General features: G+C 44.0%; 1 protein-coding gene across 1 annotated transcript; it reads right to left on the bottom strand.

Moving 5' to 3' along the window:
* Window positions 1-374: 374 nt before the first annotated feature.
* LOC117760708 (transmembrane protein 275-like) lies at window positions 375-16773 on the bottom strand. Its single transcript, XM_034583946.1, has 4 exons — window positions 16536-16773; window positions 14518-16310; window positions 10747-10751; window positions 375-385 (listed from the first exon to the last, which is right to left on the bottom strand). The coding sequence occupies exon 2, from the start codon at window positions 16228-16230 to the stop codon at window positions 15604-15606; it is 627 nt and encodes a 208-aa protein (XP_034439837.1). The 5' UTR covers window positions 16231-16310; window positions 16536-16773; the 3' UTR covers window positions 375-385; window positions 10747-10751; window positions 14518-15603.
* Window positions 16774-18356: the final 1583 nt, after the last annotated feature.

Raw genomic sequence — 18356 nt, 5'->3', positions numbered from 1 at the left:
TCTCATGGCTTCTTTCCATGAGGGGGAAGCAGCAGGAGGAGCGTAAATATGTTTTGCCTCATCCCTCCCCAGCGCTCGCTGACCTCTGTGAGGTGTTATTATCAGAGCAGCAGCAAAGCCCTCAGATTGCTTTTCACCAGGTTCAACCAGGGAAGAGCGAGGCTGGCTTTAATGGCCCTGTATTGGTTTACATGCCATCCTATGATCACATACAGAGAGGACACTTATGGTGTTAGATATATGTTCCAACTGTAATGAACAACAAAGTACACCTGATTTGAATTAATTAACATACCCTAAAAAATTTAAAATAAAAATGATTTGACAGCAAACTGACTGCAGAACTGATTATAGCTAATTATTATTATTATTCCACTTTTTGTTACTGGAAATCCTGTTCGGTCATATTTTGGTCAAATTTGTGCACATTCATTTTATAAGAATGTCTCTTTTTAGTGTAAATACTGGAATGCAATCTTAACAAATATCAACTTCAGTGATATTAGAGTGAATAAATAGTGATAAATTTAAATAGTTTTACTGTCTCCAATTCCTCTCACTATGCAGAAATGAAGCTAAAATATCTCTGCTAATGTCTCTGCAGTAGTGATCTGGGGATGGAGCCATGGTAACGAGGTCCCGTCGATACATGAGCTCAACCAATCGCGGGTCAGTATCAGCTGTCAATCATGACGTATATTATTGCATAATTTAACTAATTCAAACCGAACTTACCAGAAATATGAACACTGCGACAAACATCGGTGTTATAAGAACTATCTAAAATTACAGAAACCATCTTTGAGAAAAATATATTTGATGTGTACAACTTTTTAATTTGGTCCATGTCCCCTCAACTAACATGGAGGGTCGATTTATAAACAGTCCATGATAAACAGCAACTTCATCAAACAGACATTTTTATGTGGATTTAATCAATTCGTAGACATTTGATTTTACATTTAAAAGTATTAAAATATAAATGTATGCAGCCACAACATCTGCCTCCTGCTGCACTTACACTGCCGGTTTCCCACTCTCTCACAACATTGTCACCAGAAGCCTCCACTTCTTCCTCTCTCCTCGCTTTTTTTCCTATCGTCTTTCCTGCTTTCTCTTGTTCCCTTTCTTCCAGCTGGATCAAGACTGAGAGAAGAATAACAAACACATTTTGAGCCGAGAGAAAAGGGGATGAATTTGGCGTGCTAAACAGGCAGGCTAAACCCATTACCTAAGTGTTCTTTATCTTCCCATATGCTTTTGTTGTTTAATCAGCTTTGTATCTCTCCAAATCCTGGATTGAGATAACAAACAAATGGATGAGCTCAACGAGCAGAGTAAGAAAAGCCTTTTTTTTCTGGCACCTTAAAAAAACAGAGAATCTCCCCGAGCTGAAAACACAAGATGGTCAGATTCTTTGATTTCTGGACTGGACCGAGCTCCGGCTCTCCCTGAAACCTCCCCTTGCACCCCCAGTCTGCTGTGGATGGGTGGAGAGAGAGGGGGGAGGGAGGTAAAGCCGGAGCTCACAGATTTGCAATCTTCTGCCACGATTTCTCTCTCTCCGCTTCTTCTACATAAGAAAAGAGGGATTCTAGATTATCTCTGGCATTCAAAGCCAGGGAGAGTTGAAGTCTCGCTGAATGCAGAGAGGACTTTACTGCCAACGTGCAGCCGTACAATGGAAACTATCATTATCAGATTTACTTTTGGGTTTAGGACAGCATGGTTTGCATATATGGGTTGACCACACGGACCTTAAGGGCAGTAAAACGCAATGCCTCATTTCAGTCACAATTATAATAATAAAATCCTGCACATATCAGGTCCAAAGAGTGTGTCTCTCTGCTATGAGTCTAAAGTCTGCTTCACTTGTGGTTGAGGGTCTTCATTTCCAGTTCATTGCACTTTTTTTTAAACATCTCTAAACTTATGGTTGACTCTTATAAGTCTCTTTTTCAACTCCTCATAAATCTTTTTGTGGTGGCATTTCGTCTCTGTCGGAATATATATCTCACTTTAAGGACAAGTCAATCAGGTTTTAACTTCTCAGTCGTCAGCCATTCTTTCACAGTTCAACATTTTTGGTGGAAATATGCTTATTTGCTTTTTTGTAGAGGGTTAGCTGAGAAGATCGATACCATTATTCGGTCTGTCTGTTCAACATTAATTTAAAGTCATCAGATAGTTGAATTAGCTTAGCATAAAGACTGGAAACAAGGGGAAACACCTAGCCTGGTGGCCGTGTTGATGAAGTTTCCACAGACAAAGATGTTGGCTTGATAAGACGAGAAGATTTGAGAGGTTTTTGCAAAGAGGGCAGATGCTGAAGCTGACACTTGATTTCCACAGCAGAATTCAAACATCAGGTCTGACCTCCTGCATGTTCTACCCCTCGCTTTAATGTTCCGGACATTTACCTGTCGTGGTAAAAGCATCTGACCCAGACCGTCTCCTGCTGCTCTGACAGACAAACTCCGGAAAATGTCCACACACAATTTTCTGGAAATTTTCAGAAGTTCATGTTTTCTATCAGAAAACAGCTTAAGCGAACACTGACTCCAGCTTTCCTCTCTGCAAGAAATATAGACATTTCCTGTATCTGGTGTTGTTTTGCTGAAATGACAGATATTCCACTCCATCATACATAACAGCCTGAGAAAGACTCTCGTTGAATTCTAATGTTCCTGTCACCACAGTTTCTGCCTCACCCAGATAACTTTTATGTTTGTGATCCATGTGCACCGTCATGCTAAGTCAGATAAAGTTGGTGGTGCTGCCACTAAACCAAGTGTTTGACTGTCATCTTGATTCAATCATCTTAAAGAATCAACTTCCAACTTTCAACTCCATCACACGGGGAACATGTGACCCCTTTTGAAGTTTCTCTGAGTGACACCTAAACTATTTTTTGGAAAAAAGGAAAAAAAAAAGAGAGCGATCAGGCACAGAAACAATTGCGTTCAGACGAGAGAAAGTGATGATAATAGTGGGTGCAGGCGACCTCAATGTGCATCTCACAGCTGAATTCCCTCAGGGTAGAGGGGCTCATCACCCCTTCTTGTTCCCCCCATCATCTATACACACACACACACACCTACAATACACACATGCACACAGCCTGGGAATGCTGAGGAAAATAGCCCTCATTTATTATTGCCACACTCCCTCGTCTTGTCCCCTCGGTTCAGCGGGTGCGCCGCCAAAGCACGTCTTCCCCCGCCAATGTCACACAATTACCTCTTAACTGCTCAAACAAATAGAGCGACCCAGAGAGTGACATCAAATCAAAACTGTCACAGGTGATTGAGTCCAGTCATCAAGGCAGCCCGCCCGCTACCTGTCAGGAGGGTGAGGGAATGAACGGAAGAGGGAGAATGTGATAGCTGCTTTATAATAGACCCCTAATAATGTATAAACACCCCCGCTCTCTCTCTTTTCTTTTGCTCCTCTCATATTAAAGTTGGGCACAGGGTCCACGATGCCCTCCTTTTCAGCCGCTCCGCTCCCTCACGGGACTCGGGATGGGGAGAGATGGCGGCGAATGGAGTAATGATAGGGAAAATGATAGAAGGGAGATTGAAATTTCCATCCCCTCTGAAGCATGCCAGCTCTGCTCCTGAAAAGACATTGGCTGCTAATGGGGTTAGATCACACGCCTGAGAGTTTGAGGCCTGAGTGATGTTAGCTGTTGATAGTCCGGACACAGATTGAAAAGAAACACACAACACTTTTAACAGGGAAACTCTCTTAAGGTTTGGGCGTAGACAGATAGTCCCCAGATTCAGTCCCAGTCTGGGCTTCACTCTGCACAGAAAATCACACGTGGATCCAGACAACACTCGGATGGTTCCTGTGATACAGAGCGCGCAGATACGCTGATGGTGCATCGGAGAGGGGAAAAAGCATTGCAGAGCGTGAGCGAAGGGTTGAACAAGAGCAAGCCAAGGGGACATTAGGGACTTGATGATGTTGTCGGTGTCTGTTGTAAATTGGAGAATGACACAGTCAAAAAGACACGGCTGGCTGCTCGCCGCGGCAACAACGCCAGGGCCGTGACACTGACAAATGGAATATTTCACAGGACTTAATCAGAGGAGATGGGGTTTGGTCTGCAGGTGACACGAGTCCCGCTCCAGCGCCCACAAAAAGAAAACTGATTGCCTGCCTTGAAACCCCCCAACATCTCTTTATTTCTCTGTGCGAGTGTCTGACTCTCCGCTCCCCGTCCGACTCCCCCTGCTTCCACGTCCTCTCCCACCTCGGTCACCCCGGTACAAGTGGAGGAGTTACTATGAGCGTGGAGTACAATTAGATTCAATCAGAGATAGTCTGTGAACGCTGCACCAGTAAAGTTATATAGAACTACAATGTACAGTGGACTGTAAACTTCTGTAGACGGAGACTAAGGATGTTTTTACAGCTGAAAGTCAGAACCAAGGCTCATGTTTTGTCACATTGTTTACATATAACCCAGTTAGTTTTGGTTTAATTTAGGGAGCGGACTAAAGACTTTTGTATGACAGATGTACGTCCTGTCATCATCACCTAGGGGGGCTGTTTCTACATATGACATTGATTGGTCGGCATGTTGTCAGTTCGGCTTTTGTATCAACTATCTTTTTTTGAATAAGGTGCAAAGAAAAAAGTCTTTAATGAACCAATTTTGTTGCCACTGTAATATTCACTATGGTTTTACGACCAAACAAATTAACTTCCTTGTCGTTCAAACATTATATCTTCGGAGGCGAAGAATGCAAGTAATCCTGCAAGCAGTTTCGTTTTCTTCCTATGTTTTTTGATGCTGTCTCAACTTCCTGCAAATGTTCAAAAGGTTATTAAAAAAAAAACTTTTCACGCTGCAAATGAACCGAACCATGGCTCAGTTTGATTCGGACCAAAACCACCTCTTTTGGTCGGACTAAATTTTGGTCCGTTGGTTTGGTCTATCGACCGAGGCGCCTTTCACACCTGTTATTTCAGTTTGGACTAAACTTATGACCTATACTGCAGCCAGCCACCAGGGGGTGATTAAGACGCTTTGGCTTCACTTTTTATAAACAGTGATGTCTTCCGCCTACATATACAGTCTATGATTTAGTGCATTAGCATGCTAATATTTGTCTGCTAACACTTTTGTACAGCTGAGTCGGATTGGTATGTCTTTGATTTTTCAGGAATTTTGTCTTATGAAAATAAGATGATATGATGATGGTGAATCCAATTTCAGGGGATCACATCTAGCACGTCTGTGCCAAAATGTCATGTCAGTATATTCTAACTGTTGCAATATTGCCCTTAAAAACAAAAAAGGGGAACCTCAGAGGTATTAGAGAAAACTTCCTCTGTTGTTAGGAAACTTTCTGGGGGCTACATATATCTGTACCAAATTTCATGAAAATCTTTTCATAGTTACATTTTACATCAGCTGTGGCTGTAAAACAAAAGACGAGGGATCACCACAGTCAGTAAGATTCATCCTCTGGGGACTATGAATGTCTGTATGGATTTTCATGGCAATCCATTGTTGATATTTTTCAGTCTAAACAAAAACGCCCATCCTCAGAACCAGGCAGCTAACATGGCTAATAACTGTCTATACATACATCGACAACCCAATCCACATATATTCTGGTATGTTGACATGTACTTTGTCAGCACAATAACATTGTGTCTCTGCTCTTCTCACTCCGCCACACGTTACCACCCAGAGGCAGATCAACAGTGATAAATCTCCCAGTCTATAACCTGGGGAGAGGGGAGGACAGTAAAAGGAGGCAGAAAACATAAGCGACAACGTGTGAGGAGATGGAAGAAAGTTACGTCTACTCAGGTTACTCGATTACCTGAGTAGGAAGAGAGAAGAGTTGGTCAGAAGGATTTCAGGGTTCTTGAACTTCATGCCAAGCAAAACTCTCATGTTGGTAATTAGCCTTAGTTCAAAACTGCCACCCAAAAAGTATCAACAACCGAAAAAACTGACATCCATCACTGGAGCACTGCTTTGTTTCCAGGGGCGGCCATGGCAGTGCCACTAGAAGCTGTTTGTGAGTTTGAGATTGGTGATTTGGCGCCTCAAGTCCAGTAGCCCCACGCCAGGTATGAATCACGGCAACGGGCCGCTGCCCTGTCACAGCGGCTACAGATCAATGATAATTACCACCTTGACATGAGTACGCTTATTACTGAACAGGATCAGGGACAGGGGCCCGAGCTGCGGTGGCCGTAGGGCCCGATCGATAGTCCAGGAATAATGGCTCTCTGGGGCCCTAGATTGGACTTTGCCACTAAACAAGCCATTACAGCTGCATGCATGACAGCTTAGGTCTAGATATGCGTCCTAACTCTCCTTCTCCTGGAGGCTTCTCTCTTAGAGCCAGCCTCGCTATGGCTCCCACATGCCTCAGAACTCAATCTTGTCATGGACTGTTATGGGCAGGCGAGACATATGCCTCTGGCTTTGAGACGTGTTAACCAGAAGTGAGTGATTAGGGGAAGCATGCTGCTACAACACAATGTGCTCCTGTGTGACACACCGGAGAACGGGGCCTTGCAATGTGACCTGATGATTGCCACTGAGTATAGAGATCAAACACAGCAGCACCGGCGTGTGTACACATGAAAATACCGGCACAAACACACACACACATGAACAAAAGCGAGCACATCAATGCGTATAAGCGATGCTGATCCGTCTATGGCAGCCCTCATCTTCTTTTCTCTTTGATTTTTACCATTTCCCTCCTCCAGATCCCTTGTTTTTTTTCCCTTCTCCTTTTTTAATCCGGTCATACCTGTAATCGGGCTCTGCGACAGGAAACTTCAGAGAATCAATTAGTCCTTGCCTCATCCGGGAGCCAAGACGATTCCTCTCGACTTGAGCCGCAAACTCCTTCTATCAGGAGTCATTCTGCCTTCCTAACACCCAGACTCCTCTCTCCTGAGCCCGGATAGGTTTGACTCTAAGCCTCTAAAACGTTGACAACCCAAAGCGCCTTTCTCTCGGCAAGCCCTAACCGCCTGCCTCACCCCGGCCCCTTCTCCTCTTTCTAACAGTCGCCGAAGCTAAATAAAGAAGGATTTGTTTTTTTCTCCGCAGCACAGAACTGTAATTAATCTGCATTATGGCGTTTCATCCACAATTAAATAAACAGTCCCTTTTAAGAGAATTCCAACTACATCTCACGCTCGATGAGAGCGGGTACGAAAGGGGAAGCTGGTGACTTCGGAGGCCTTCCTTTGTCCCGGGGGAAGTTAGCCAGTGAGGAGGGAGCATAATGTGGACGATGTTGTTTGTAAAAGCCGCCACATGGCACACAGGGAAATGCAAACCTGGGACTCTTCTGCTCTTCCGCTACAGCAGGCCCTCGACTGGAGTCTGGAACAAACAGAACATTGAGGGGTCAGATTTAATCCCCCGCCCCTGCCTTTTGTATTCAGATTAAAGACTAAGGAGGATTTGGAGGAGCCTGGAGTCTCTTGTTAAAAGACTGTGTTCTCCACTTAACCTGCAATTTACCTGTCACTTAAGCCCACTGCAGCGATCATCCACACCTCTGGTGATGAAAGGGGCTGTTCTTTTTCCAGCATTTTTTCTTTTCCTTCACAACTCGTGAAGAAAGGCTTCATGTTCACTTGAGCCAATGAAAGTGGCATAATGAATTCCCCGACAGATGCTGATTGAAGCAGTGGCGGTTTGTAAAGCTACTTAACACTTTAGACATAAACAGAAATGGGATTGCCACGACACACACACACACACACACACACACACACACACACACACACACACACACACACACACACACACACACACACACACACACACACACACACACACACACACACACACACACACACACCAGGTCTATCTCTTGTAAACCAGAAATCACTTCTCGACCGGTTGGACTGTTCTGATGAGGTTGAATTCGATGTGTTCTCTCTAGAGAGCAGTGAGAAACACGCCTGCAGGACACGGAGCCGAAACACGGCGTGGGGCTACTTGACTTTATGTGTGTTGCCAGCTCTCCTCATCTGCTCCCCCTGAAAAACACTGACCATGGCAACCTGACCCTCTTTCTCCCTCCCATAAACCTCTCACAGCGGCCTGGCGTAATTCATCTCCCCGCCAAACCAAGTCAAGGGGAATGAATGAAACTGCCGTCATCACTCTGCCCCACCTCATCCATTTTGTCCTCTCCTGCGAGAGTCGTCTTGCCCTCTGCTGGACGACCGCATCGCACCTCTAAATCTTCCTCCGGAAACAGAACTCCACACCAGGTCCACGGCAGCAGTAAAGTGGACCATTTGTTTTCACAGCACAGCCAGAAGGAGTAATGGGAGTGATGCTGAGACATTATCAGTCACTCACTGAGCTGCTCCTGCCCCACTCTTTAAAAAAAAAAGCATGTGCAGATGCCCAAACAAGCGCACGGCTCATGATGGAGCTTTACAGAAGTCTTTGATACGTCCCTTAATCTCCACTAAACTATCCCACTGGTTTTAACATCCTTTCGCATTAGCCTATGTCTTATAACTTAAAAAGAGTTTATCATTATTTGCTAAATTTAGACGCCCTCTCTTAAGACTCGAGGCGGCTCGGAAGCTGCGTGCAAAATCGTAAAACCTTTCCGAAACATAACAAAGGATGTGAAAATGTTCATTGTTTTAAGAAACATTACCTTCTGCAGTTGAGCCATAACAGATTAAAACAATCGTAATTTCCCCCCCACTTTCTTTATGTGAAAGAGTCAAATCTAAAGAAAATAAAATTCTTTGAGTATAAGCCTGAAGTGAAGGGCAGGACCAAAAACAAAAAGTCACTCGTCTGCTGTTCTTGATTTCCTTGTGTTAAAGAGGATCACTTACTGGTGTGTTTTATTTTTAGAAACCCATCCTCTTTTAAACTGTTCTCTCCCTTTCCTCATCCCTTTTTCGCCCCGTCTCAGACCATTCCCCCTGGTGTCCGTGAGAGCTGCCTCCTTTATTCTGCAGCCCACCTGTCCGCCCGCACATCAAACCCATCCCCGGTGGGCTTCTGTGTTAAATTCCAAACTTAAAACCCATTACCGAGCTATCAGCCCAAGCATAATGCTGTCTAACGACCTCATTTCCCTAAGTGTCAGCCCTGTCAGTCACCAGAGGCCCCGTCAGCTCGGCCGCCCATGTCCGAGGGTCCCGGTTGCTCTGAGGTATCATTGCCACCGCCGCCGCCACTCGTCTTGTCTCGGTATGTCCTCATCAAAAACAGGATAGAACGCTCAATCTCTGGAAATATGTCATGGCAAAGTGACTGGGGACACAGGGGGTAAGAGACTTTGGAATGAAAGTCGCGGGTATTTCATTTACCATATCCACTCTATTAGTCAGAGCAGCACACTCAATCAGGGCCCCATTTTGATTCGAGGGGAGTCGGGGGACAGAATTGGGGGGAAATAGCAAAATGGCCGACGGTCACGTCGCGGCTATTCCCGCTCAACCAAAGTCAGTTTGAGGAGTCGGTGTCTATGAAATGAATTATAACTGTACGAGTACGAAACATCACCGCTCCTCCTTCTTAACCGAGGAGGGCGACTCTGAGCACGTGCAGGAAGGGAAGTGACGAGAGGGTACAAGGTTGAGCTGGAGAGGATCGAAGCTGAATGTGAGTGTGTGTGTGTGTGTGTGTGTGTGTGTGTGTGTGTGTGTGTGTGTGTGTGTGTGTGTGTGTGTGTGTGTGTGTGTGCTGTCTGCTCACCGTCTCCTCCCCACGTCTCCCAGCGTACCTTTTTGTGAAATGATTTGGTAAATATGGAAAGGGGCCCCTAGGCCACACAGGCCCTGCCCCTCTTTAGGAGTGGATAATTGACTCCTTTTCCTCCTGGATAATTCATTGCTTGCATATGCCAGCTAATACATCAGCTGAACACTGGCCTGGGCCCCATCTCCCCTGACACACACACTCTCACACACACACACACACACCACCCAGAGGAACGAGCGACTGAGGAGGTGCCGAGCATAAAAAATGGGGATGACAAATAGGAGCACTTCTCGATCTATAAATGAATTATGTCTCCTAAATACCTTGAGCAGAGGCAACTGTCAGCCGGCGTCTCTACTAATCTGGGACAAAATATGACCAGCTCTGCGTAAAAAAAAAAAGAAAAAGGAGGGAGCAGGGCTGCAAGAGAATGAGGCGAGAAATGAACGAGCAATCAGGCCATTAAAATGTGCTGTCTGATTCAGCTCTGGTGGACATTTGCACATTTATCATGAGATGGAACCCACCCACCCCCTTTCTGTCATTTTAAAACAGCCCCGTCCATTGAAATACATTAGGATGATTCCAACAGGACACAGAAATCATTTGTTTTACACTAGCAGAGTCAGCACTCGCAACAGTCATTAGGAATTAGATGGAGGCGGCTGCAGTTTGGAGGGACACTGCAAACTGGAGAGGAGGATGAAATTAATGGCTCGTCACTTCAGGAGGTGTGACATTAAACGCCTGTTCTACCCGACAGCTGAGGAGGGACACAAAGACAAATGGTTTATACAAGATGCAGGAGCAAGTTTTATATATGAGCAGGGCCTGTGTGTAGGAAGCACATTGGGTCACTCACCTGCTGATGATTATATTCGCAGACGAGGCCAAAGACGCTGTAACCTTGCCATTGTTCTAACGTGCTGTTATCTGGGAGTGAAATGTATTATTACCTGTGGGAAATGTATTTTTCCAGGCGGCGGTTCAGAGACGACCTGCACTGAGGCTCGAGGCCGCAGGAGAGTTACGGCATCTGTCGGAAAACACAGAGCGAGCTTCAGGCAGGAGGAGGCCCAGGGACGGTGCAGAGCAGTTAAAGGCCGTGATGCATTCAGGGCCCCAAACACCTTGGAGCCATCCAGAAAATAAATAAATAAATATGAATAAATTAAACTTGCTCTCCTTTAAAGGGTTTGGGAACATTCATGTTTTTTTCTCTCTGCTAATTTTAATTAACATTAAGAAACTTCAAGTAGGTAAAAGTTCTTACTTTTCAAATGAAAATGACGAGAAATTAATTCTATAGAACACAATATATTTATTTGCTAAAATTGTTGTATTTGTTTCAAGGAAATTGTGAGTTCAACTTTCAATTGTAGGCTATTTTTTTAATATTCATGACGCCAGAGATAATTTTCACTTTAAATCTAAAACATCTTAAAATTACATTTCCTCCCTCGTCTTCAAAGAAAAAAATTCACAATCTGTGAATAAGCTTCTTCTTTTTTTTAAATCAATTTTTTTTAATACTGGACTGAAAATCAATCATTTTCAGTGTATGTGAGTGACAGTGTGGGCGCTGGTTGTTTCAGGCTTCACATCAAACTGGGAGTAATGACATGAAGTTGGAGGCGTTCAATCATAAATTCAGATGCGACACTTTCCCTCAGCAGATACAAGTGAAAACTGTTTTAGTTTCAAACATCATCCTGCAAAATGAAGACCAAACATCCAAGTGAAGGAGGAATAATCACAGAGAGAAGATTTAAATTCACACTCAGTTACCAGTTTTCTGTGTCCCACTCAAAGTCCCGTTAAAGCCAAAAACTAGATCAAAACAAACCAGGTACATTTTCTCAGCTGCCCCAGAGAGACAGTGTGAATGGCGACACTGCCCTCTGGTGCCACAAGACAGTAATGGAGACACCATCATATCCTTCTATTTAAATATGGAAACAATCAGCTAAATTAACCTTGTGAAAGTGTACTTTATTCAAATGAAACAAATAACTACCCAATTACAGGATTTAACACATAAATAAACAATAACTGTTTCAATTATCAATACTCAGTAAGAGAAGAAAGCTAGATGTGTCAGGAACATGGGGGCACAGAGTCGCTGCATGTGACCTGAATGACCAGGGGAAGAATATAGAGTCAAACCAAACAGAATGTTATGATTTAAATAGGGATATTAAACAAATCATATGATGATATTCTGTCTGTATAGTGAAAGTGTATATTATGTACATATCTCATATATATTCTTTATGTTTTAGTAAATTGTATTGCCTGTATTCATTCTATTTTGTACCTTCACTGCCTCAGAGGATGTTTTTTCCTCAGTCCTGTTGCTCATCCTAAGCACAGAGAGACTGTCTCCTCACCACAGGGGGGAGTCGTAAGACTGAAAGTGTTGGTGTCCATCTGTCAATGGAGCTGAACTCTTTTGGGATAATTCACAAGATGAAGCTCCATAAATAATACTCATTATTCTTATTGAACAGTTGCAAGTGATTCCAGTTCATTGTTCTCTCACTGGACACGTTCATGTCTTTCTAATGGGAGCTGCAGACTCTGTCTCCTGTGAATCATTCGGCCCTCACTGACACTTCATGTGTCATCATGAGCCTTCAGCCTCACATTCAGTATTATTACATTCACCAGCCATCACTGTAATGAGGGGGCTGGAATTAAATAAATAAAATTACAGCAAATGTATGTGACTATTCAAGACAATTATCACTGATGATGATACTGAAAGCATCATGAGAAGATTAATCTGAGGAGCAACAGGGTGCAAAATTCTGCCGTGGCTCCAACATGGTAAATAAAAACAATTGAAGATATTATTTATCTTCACAAGCAACATGAAGAAAAGAGTTAATGAATCCCTTTGTTTTACATCGACTCTCTTTTTTTCTCTCTGCCATCGCTCAAAATGACATGATTTTATTACTGTTCCTATAAAATTAATTTATGTTTCCGAGACGTAGCAAGTCCTGACTCAGTGTGTTTACAGACACACTGACGTACACCCATTCATGGAGAAATATGATGCCCCAGCTGTCTCCTGTCGTCTTTTCTTCTGCTTGTGTTGTTGTGAGCAGAAAGGTTCTGCAGGGTTATTATCACAGCAGTGTGTTTGTTGGTGCTGGTGTGGAGGAAGGATCCCCACAGAGAGTCCACAGCACCGGGGACATGCAGGGACAGGGCTCAGCATCTCAGTGGGCTGTGCAATGATTTGTTCTGCTTTTCAACCAAATCATTTCTCATAGGGGCCTTTATATAATTTTAAGTATTTAAATTTTATCTTTGCCTGGAAATCTTAAAATATTTAATATTTCAGATGCATGGTGGGAGACATATTAAGATCCTTTCAGTGAATTCTCCTATGTTAAAGTAGCCTACTCTATTACAAGTCAAAGTAGCTTCAAGGTAAAACTAATATTCAAGTAAAAGTACAGTAGTATAATCAAAATATATTTTAAGTATCACAAGTAAATGTACTGTTCTGCAGAAAAATGCCTCCTTTGACTTATTTGTTTTTACATATGAGATAAATAAGTTGTTCTTGATTCATTAATGCATAAACAGCATTTTACTGCTGAAGCTGTTGAAGGTGGAAGAGAGAATCACTTATCTTCCACTTGGGTGTCAAACTGAGAGCAGCCCCTCCTGACCTGTGTTCCCTGGAGTTTGTCCCTTTGCTGGAGACCTTTAATGGAAATTCTTCCCCTACGATGAGCCCAGTGACCCAATGGGTCTAAGTTTGATCCTGACGACGGACTTAAGTCTCCACTCAGCAGGGAGGCTGCTCCACGTTCCAGTCCTCCTTAGCAGACCATGCTGCATAACTGCAGACAGCAAGCTGGGATCACTGCTACCCTCCCCAAAACAAGAGAGGGGTGAGGGAGGACATCACTTCATGTGTCAGGGCCTCCTGCAGCTGCAACTTCAGGACAAGAGCCAGTCAGATGGATTATGAGAGTTCAGAAGTCCATCAAAATGCTTTTATACCAACTCTTCTTCCTCCTCTTTTGGCTATGCAGATGAAAAGCTGTAGAACAATTAAGAAGGCCTGAAGAAACTAAATATGGTTCTGGGTTTGAACATCAGGCTTTTGGAGTTTGCACGTTCTCTCTGTTCCTGCAGACACTCAAGCGCACTTCCACCCTGTGATGGACTGTTGACCTGCCAGGGTACACCATGTCTAATGTCCGCTGGGATTAGATCTAGATCCTTCGCCACCTACAAAGGAGAGGCAATATAGAGGGTGGATGGATGGATGGATGGATGGATGATGAAGGGGTCAATGATGGATATAGGGATGGATGGATGGATGTGAGAAAAATTGTGATTTGTGAATATGGGCTATACAAATAGAATTTGATTGATTGATTGATTGGTGGGTGGATGGATGGATGGATGGATGGGTGAGTGGGTGGGTGGGTGGAGGGATGGGTGATGGATGGGTGAGTGGGTGGGTGGATGGAGGGAGGGATGATGGATGGATGTGAGACAAATTGTGATTTGTGAATATGGGCTATACAAATAGAATTTGATTGATTAATTGATTGATTGATTGATTGATTGATTGATTGATGGATTGATGGATGGATGGATGGTTTTCCCTCTGTTATTAATTATTATTAATGTTATTAATGAGTAACAGTTTTATTTTTCAATTCTATGACATATTCAGGTATTAAAATGTGACATTTCTGATCAGTGTGGGAGTAAGTAATCAGAAAAACTAAACTAGTGCAGACTCAAAAAGTTGCAGGGACCTGCACACGTTCAAAGGAAACTCTGAACTAATTCCACTGATTCATCCTTCAGAGCAACGTGACCTTGTTAGTTTAGCTAAGTGAGCTCAGGTTGCCAAGACATGTCATCCTCGTTGTAGAATCACCAGCGTTCCTATTTCTGACTCCCTGGATGAGTCCAGGCAGCCACACTGTCTCCGTGCTGCCATTCATAAAGCTTCATGCACAGACCTTAATAACATCAGGCAGCAGCTGCTGTTATCTCCTCCAGCGGTGGAGCTGTTTGATGGGATCTCACTGTGTGTGCTGCTGTGTTTGTGGACGGCTGACGTAATGAAGAGTAAACAGGGCTCTCGCCTTTTTGCCGGCAGCTGTTGGGTCAGACGCCAAGCGATGGGTGACATGTTAGGAGGGGGCTGTTTGCACGGCCGCCGCCGGTTTCCCCCAGATAACAAGTGAGTTATCTTCACAGCCTGCACACCTCTCTTTTACAGCAGCATGTGTGTGTGTGCTTTTGTTTTTATGGATTATGCACAAAAAAATCTGTTTCTGTTAAATAACTTTTAACATAATAACAGAAACACACCATATACAGTAAGTTACAATCAAGTAAAACTTTACTTATAAATTGTAAATGTCTCAAACATGTATAAGCATCTGTAGCTGTTATAATCATGGCACGACAACATGACCAATTCACTGAAAACACTGATTTGTTCCTGAACATCCATCTTAACACACCTCGACGTCACACACTCACTTTGCCCAAGTAAACTTTAAAAACACTTTTTACTGCACTCACACAGGAGCAGCATGATGACTCAGAAAGCTGCTCGACCGGACGCACTCATCTTCTCTCTGTACGGTGACAAGTTGATCCACGACACATGAACGCAGGATAATCTGCCTTCATCCGATGCATTGTACAACAATAAATACACAAACATTATGGGGCTGAGGGGCGACACTGAAGAAGTTACCTTCACACATGGTTTTTGCACAACACATTACAGACTGCAGCCTGAGAGTCTGCAGGTCATGGAGATATTTGGTCTGTAGGCTTTTGTACGGAAAGGCCAATCAGTCCTGTTAATTACTACAGACACTTCCATCCTGTGAACAGTCCAGGCGACGAAGAGGAAGTGCTGTGAGCATCTGTGTGGGATAGCTGCTGTCAGAGGTCACGGAGGGTTTATCTCCAGGGCCACACATCTCCCTGGCTCCATCCTGACAGGCAGGTGGAGAGGCGGCGGCGGCGGCGTGGCCCCCCTGGCTGGAGCTAGAGCCGGACCTGTGCGAGGAGCTGGGGGAGTTGGTGGGGCTGAGCTGCACGGCCGTGGTGTCCTGCAGCGTGTGCTCGCTCGTCTCCATCTCAAACGCCGCCGTCCCAATCCGCATCAGCCCCCACTTCTCGCCCCCCGCGGCCTTGCGGGCCACGTGGGTCGGGGGCCTCCTGCTGACCACACAGCAGGCCGCGAAGAAACCCAGGGCTACCAGTAGGAGAATGGGCCCGATGACGATGGGGGGGTTGCCGGTGGGGATGAAGGTGCCAAAGGCGAAGGCCCCCACCAGGGTGATGTTGATGCCGGCCAGCATGATGCACAGGCCGCAGGCGCAGCACAGGGCCGGAGAGGGCAGGCTCTGGTGGGGCAGAGCGCGCTGCTTGGGGACCCTCTTGGCAGCAAGGGGTCTGGAGGTTTTATCAGTCAGTACCATGTCTCATGAAGAGCTCTGTGAAGATCAGATGAGCCACTGATCACTGGACTCATCACCTCTGAGAGAAGAAGGTGACAAGGCTGGGGAGGAAATGAAAATAACATTTAGTTTAGCAAATAAAATAAAAAAAACATGAATGAAAACACTTGCAAAACTACAGCAAAAGGAAAACACATCATTCAAGATGAAAAACCACAAAAAGTGCAACACCTCCTGTAATTGTGAAGCAAAACAGAAGCAGCATTACTTTATCTTTTCATTCAGGTGATAAACCTGACAACACAATCATGCTCAGTGTCACTTACATGATCTCAGTAGGATCCAGGGAAGTGTTCTGCCGCGTGTCGTCCGTCCATCATGATGTGCAGGAGCTGGAGGAGGTGTCTCTCTCCTGCTGGTCAACAGCAGAGTGAGCGTCTGCTGCTGCTGCTCCTGCTCTCACACACACACCACATGTAATTATAAATATGGGCCACTGGGGACGCTATATAGCTCCTTGACATGAGGGGTCCAATCAAACCGACATGTGAAGTGATGAAGTTTTTTGCTCAGTAAATTATACAAAGACACAGGATGAGACGTGAATGCGGTTGGTACTGTTCTAATCTATTACTGCATTTTCATTAAACTAGTTATTGTTAGATCATGTAAGGATTTTTGGCATTTTAAAACCTTATTGTTCAGCAGTCGATCTGAACGAGGACACGGCTTCTCTCAGAGCGATGCTATCTGCTCCGTGTGGGCAGGTTAGTCACGTCCTCGCAGTGCAGTGGGGGAGGACCTTCGCTGAACGAAACCACATTTCCTCATAACTCCTGAATGAAATCTCACAGCACAATCGATAACAAATACAAAGTTTATATAACAGACCAGACAAGAGAAGACATAGAGGATCTTTGTTTTGTTTATTGAGAACACAGCATACCAGGGAAAATCTGCATGTGAGTGAGACTTTCATGAACAGGACCCCATATGAGCTTCCCACTCAGAATTGCACACCAATTAGGCCACTGGATCTCATTCGCTGCCATTACAGGTTGATGTGGAGAAACAAACGAGCCCTTTTTATGGCTCATAATGAGAGCGAGAGGGCTTTAATGCAGCAAGTGGTTGTTTCCTCATGTGTGTTTTCCCTCTGAGCAAATCTCATGTCAATTCCTGCCAGCCAATAAAGGCCCTTAGTTGCTATAGGGATGGGGTGTCCATGGCAACAGTGTGAAATCTGGGGGCATGTCGTTTAGAGGGCAACACATAAAAGTAACAGTTCGGGGGGAAATAAAAGTGATAGATGGCCGTCCATTCAAACACAGATAGGGTCCTTAAGTAATGAAACAAATAAAAAAGTAAGACTATATTTTTTATATTTAAAAAAATGGGGATGGATCTAAATCAGACAGTAAATTACTGCAACTTGATGGACCGAAGAAAATCAAAGATGGTGAAGTCTCGGTTTGTCCATCATTCTTTCAACGACACATTCACAGAACCCAAAATACAAAACTGAACAATATACAAATACTTTCAACTATTTATAAAAATAATTCCCTTCAACCTCAGTATGGAATTCAATTTTAACATCAACAAAACCTCCTTTAAGTCGTATTAGCTATACGGTACATACCATCAAACACAGATGAAATTCTCCCATTTCAAGTCATTCGGACCAAAAAACACATCAAATCAATAGGACTCCTAAGTCTTTTTGGGATGATGCATTTGTTTACAGTACAAACACAAAGACGTGGTGCAAATAAGAGTCTGAGGTATAGTTGGACTCTACCGAGGAGAAAAGGTTGTTAACACCTCTTTGAAGATAGTTATTGTTGTAGGTGTTGTCTGCACATGACCAAACTGATTCAATGTTCTCCCTTTGAACTAAATACTTTAAAGTACATCAGTGCTACAGGTAGCTTGTGTTAATGTGAAAGCTGGAGATCAAAAATAAATACAAAAATATCTGATCTAAGGGTTTTCACTAATCAGATTCATGCACACTTTAAATCGCAAGGCTAGAACAGAATTACTTAAAAATGCAGGTAAGAACGGAGAAAACGCCATCGTCTCCTCCAAGTGTTAATTTTTTATCTTAACCACATACACACTCGCACACACACACTCCAGATCGC

Source organism: Hippoglossus hippoglossus, chromosome 4, assembly GCF_009819705.1.
Source record: "Hippoglossus hippoglossus isolate fHipHip1 chromosome 4, fHipHip1.pri, whole genome shotgun sequence".
Lineage (NCBI taxonomy): Eukaryota > Metazoa > Chordata > Actinopteri > Pleuronectiformes > Pleuronectidae > Hippoglossus > Hippoglossus hippoglossus.
Note: the sequence above shows the minus strand (reverse complement) of the source record. Positions and strands in the feature narration are given on the sequence as shown.

Bases quoted from the DNA above. Each gene is read 5' to 3' on its own strand.
- LOC117760708 (XM_034583946.1), bottom strand. From the start codon at position 16,230: ATGGTACTGACTGATAAAACCTCCAGACCCCTTGCTGCCAAGAGGGTC.